At 42.2% G+C, this 4,141-nt stretch overlaps 1 protein-coding gene across 1 annotated transcript; it reads left to right on the top strand.

The window, feature by feature from the left end:
* The first annotated feature begins 1,391 nt into the window (after positions 1-1,391).
* LOC129411218 (enolase) lies at positions 1,392-3,229 on the top strand. Its single transcript, XM_055161295.1, has one exon. It carries the CDS (start codon positions 1,476-1,478, stop codon positions 2,772-2,774), a length of 1,299 nt encoding a protein of 432 aa, XP_055017270.1. The 5' UTR covers positions 1,392-1,475; the 3' UTR covers positions 2,775-3,229.
* The last annotated feature ends 912 nt before the right edge of the window (positions 3,230-4,141 follow it).

Raw genomic sequence — 4,141 nt, 5'->3', positions numbered from 1 at the left:
CACGGCCACAGGCATTGTCCTAGAGAACTCAAATTCGAAATCACAACTGTGTGATCCAGGCCTGAATGTAATGAAATATGAAATTTAATAAAAGTGAACTCTATAGCGCCCCCTAGCATAGACATGAAACATCTACATTATTGGATTTGTACCAAATTCGGGAATAAAATTCTCATGATTACAAGCAAAAAAGTCTATTACGAACATGCTGCATTTTCCACGTTTGGCCAGTAGGGGCGCAATGACTCCTCTGAAACAGGTTCACGGCGCCGATGACATCATACATGTAAAGTTCCATAAAGCCTTGTTACCATGGCAACTCCGGAACTCAAAGCTAAACTTCAAAGCTTTGTTTGGCCTCGGGGAGATTATAACAGTAGGCAAATCGCAAATCACAAATCGAAAATCACATATCGCTTAACGGAAAAGGCACATTTAGCTGAGCTTGACACAGAGCAAATCGTACAAAGATTTCAAACAGTAGACTTCACAGAGGAGACTTTACAGAGTAGATTTCACAGAGTAGGTCGCACTTTTTATCTGCGTAACAGTAAGTACAGCAACACTTACAAAACAACTCAATTATAAAACAAAAATGGCCAGAAATAACAGAGGAAATATACCCTTGACCTTAAACCATGACCTTAAACTAAAGAACTGTGGTCTTCGTGTGATAAAGAGTAGAGGGGTGTGCAAAAATATTGAAATATCGATATATCGTATCGTTTAATGTGATGACACAGTATCGATATTGTGGGCTGCTCTATCGATATATCACCAAGAGTATTTTTGGTTTATTTTACTAAATGATTTTGTTACAGCTACAGTTTCGTTGTTTGTTTAGTGGAAGGAAACTCGTTTGACATTTTCGCTGTTTTGAGGATTAAAATGTTTGTGTTTCATATGAACTTTGCACAAGAAGTGGTTTAACAAAGATTTTCCATGATTGGCCCTCGCCACTAACAAAGTTAGGGGCGAGGGGTATTGTTTTTCGTCGGTTTCTTACGTTTGTTTGTTTATTATTATTGGCCCTCGCCGCGCCGGGGCGAGGGCCACCATCGCCGCGCGCGGCTTTAATTTGTATTTTAATATTTTTTTAAACTGTGCAGGACTTTAAATCGGTCTAACTATATTGAAAATAGTTGGCTGTTTTGGCTACTTGCCGAAGAAGTAGTCCACATTTTCAAGAGTTTTTGTAATTAAGGACTTAACTTTCAATCTCCAAAACATTTAGGAAGGAATCAGATTTTAACCATTTTAATTTCCAGGTGCATTTTAGGTAACAGTGATATCCAAGAAGGTTTATGTAATCTGTTTTAAGTTCAAATATTTTCATCTTAACATTTTTTAAACTTTACAGGATTTTAAAGGGTCTAACTATATTGAAAATAGTTGTCTCGGCCTTCTCTGCCTGCCCGCTCGGAAGAGAGACAGCACCGTCCTTGCACACAGTTAGGCCCGAAAGATCCAGAAACATGTCTATTCTGAAGGTTCACGCTCGTGAGATTTTCGACTCCCGTGGCAACCCCACTGTGGAGGTTGATCTCTATACCAAGAAAGGTGTTTTCAGGGCTGCAGTGCCTAGTGGTGCTTCCACCGGCATCTATGAGGCCTTGGAGCTGCGTGACAATGACAAAACACGCTACATGGGCAAAGGTGTCTCTAAAGCTGTTGAGCATATCAATAAAACTATTGCACCTGCACTGGTTAACAAGAATGTGAGTGTTCTGGAGCAGGAGAAGATTGACCAGCTGATGTTGGACATGGATGGAACAGAAAACAAATCCAAGTTTGGTGCTAATGCCATCCTGGGAGTGTCCCTGGCTGTGTGCAAGGCTGGTGCAGCAGAGAAGGGCGTGCCTCTGTACCGCCACATCGCTGACCTGGCCGGTAACCCTGAAGTCATCCTCCCAGTCCCTGCTTTCAATGTCATCAACGGAGGTTCTCATGCAGGCAACAAGCTGGCTATGCAGGAGTTCATGATCCTGCCTGTGGGAGCCAGCTGCTTCAAAGAGGCCATGCGCATTGGTGCTGAAGTCTACCACAACCTCAAGAATGTCATCAAGGAGAAATATGGAAAGGATGCCACCAATGTCGGAGATGAGGGTGGCTTTGCTCCAAATATTCTGGAGAACAAAGAAGCCTTAGAGCTGCTGAAGAATGCCATAGCCAAGGCTGGCTACACTGAAAAGATTGTGATTGGCATGGATGTGGCTGCCTCTGAGTTTTACAAAGGTGGAAAGTATGACCTGGACTTCAAGTCACCGGACGACCCTAGCCGCTACATCAGCCCTGACCAACTGGCGGACCTGTACAAGAGCTTTGTCAAAGATTATCCAGTGGTATCCATTGAGGATCCATTTGACCAGGATGACTGGGAGGCATGGAGCAAATTCACCGCCACAACCAGTATTCAGGTTGTGGGCGACGACCTGACTGTTACCAACCCCAAGCGTATTGCTAAGGCTGTGGCCGATAAGGCCTGCAACTGCCTGCTGCTCAAAGTGAACCAGATCGGCTCTGTCACAGAGTCTCTGCAGGCCTGCAAGATGGCTCAGAGCAATGGCTGGGGTGTGATGGTCAGCCACCGCTCTGGAGAGACAGAGGACACTTTTATTGCTGATCTGGTTGTTGGTCTCTGCACCGGACAGATCAAGACAGGAGCACCTTGCCGATCTGAACGTTTGGCCAAGTACAATCAGCTGCTTAGGATTGAAGAGGAACTTGGAGACAAGGCCCGTTTTGCTGGCCAGAACTTCAGGCACCCCATCTGAGCTGACAGTCTTCCTGACTGGGCCCCAGTGTGTTCATTGCTCATAAATAATCCCCACACATATACGCCACACTAGGTTGCCTGCCCCGTACAGGGAGAAGAAAGTGAAAAGAACACCACTTAAATCTAAGGTCCAAGTCTGTGGTCTGTGGCGTATATAAGCAACAGGTGTCTTAGTACACCACAGCTCGGCTCATCCCAAACTCTGCTTAAGCGCCTGAGTAGTTATGTTCCTATGTTTGTGTCTGTATAACTGTGTGAGAGATTTTTGTTGAGCTTTTCGTGAGTTGTAGTGAATACTGCCTCTACTGAATATCTGAGCTACTGTAACTTTAGGGTGGCTCTGTCTCCAGTAGGAGTCAGAGTCAAGTTATGTGCAGTGTGTTCCATTCAAAAAGATCTTGTGTTACTGTAAGCATTGGCACTATATGTATTATTAAACAATACAGTTTCAAATGTTAAAAAAAAAAAGAAAGAAAATAGTTGTCTCTCTTAAGAAGTAGTCCATGTTCACATTCAAGTCTCTCTGGACTCAAGGACTCTGATCCATTTTAACCATTTAAATTTCCAGGTGCATTTTTGGTGACAGTAACCAAATGTCACCAAATGACATTTTGGGACAATCCATTTTAGGTCCATATATTTTTGGAGTATTTTAAAGAGGTCTAGCTATATTGAAAATGGCTGACCGTCTGAAGAAGTTTTAGATTTAACCATTTTTAAAAAGTTTCACAATCTATTTTAGCTCCAGATATTTTTGGAGTAATAGAATATAGCTGACCGTGTGAAGTAGTCGTCCACATTCACAAGAGTTTTTTGTAATTAGGGACGACTTGGATCCATTTTATTTTAATTTCCAGGTGCATTTTAGGTAACAGTGATATCCCAAAAAGGTTTATGTAATCAGTTTTAGAGTTAATGTAAGGACTGTTTCCATGAAACAAATTGTATTTGACTGTCCATCTACAAGAGTGTGACAGTTGTACAAAGATTTGAATGTGTTTGTTCCAGACTGACAACAATCACATCTTTGGGATAGACACCACTTTCTGAGGATATTGTGAAAAAAAAAAAAAAAAGTTTTTGTTTCATTTATAGACAGAACAGCAATTACAGAGAAAATCATAAACCAGGTGAAGATAAATGCAAAAACAGCAGATCCTGTGATTCTACAGGGATTCTACGATGTTCTGTCTCGTGATCTGTTTTAAAGTCACACTGTGGAACATTCCGGGCAGAGCGACGATATATCCATAGAAACAAGTAGGTAATCGACCCCTAACCGAAAAGTTACACAGTGTACGTTTAGGAAATTCTCTTTTTCACCCACATTTTTATGACGAAGACCAGAACTGCAGAGTGTTCTCG

This window comes from Boleophthalmus pectinirostris, unplaced genomic scaffold (assembly GCF_026225935.1).
Source record: "Boleophthalmus pectinirostris isolate CB_2022bp ecotype Guang Dong unplaced genomic scaffold, ASM2622593v1 HiC_scaffold_4, whole genome shotgun sequence".
Lineage (NCBI taxonomy): Eukaryota > Metazoa > Chordata > Actinopteri > Gobiiformes > Gobiidae > Boleophthalmus > Boleophthalmus pectinirostris.
The sequence above is the reverse complement of the archived record's forward strand: the minus strand, read 5'-3'. Positions and strand labels throughout refer to the sequence as shown.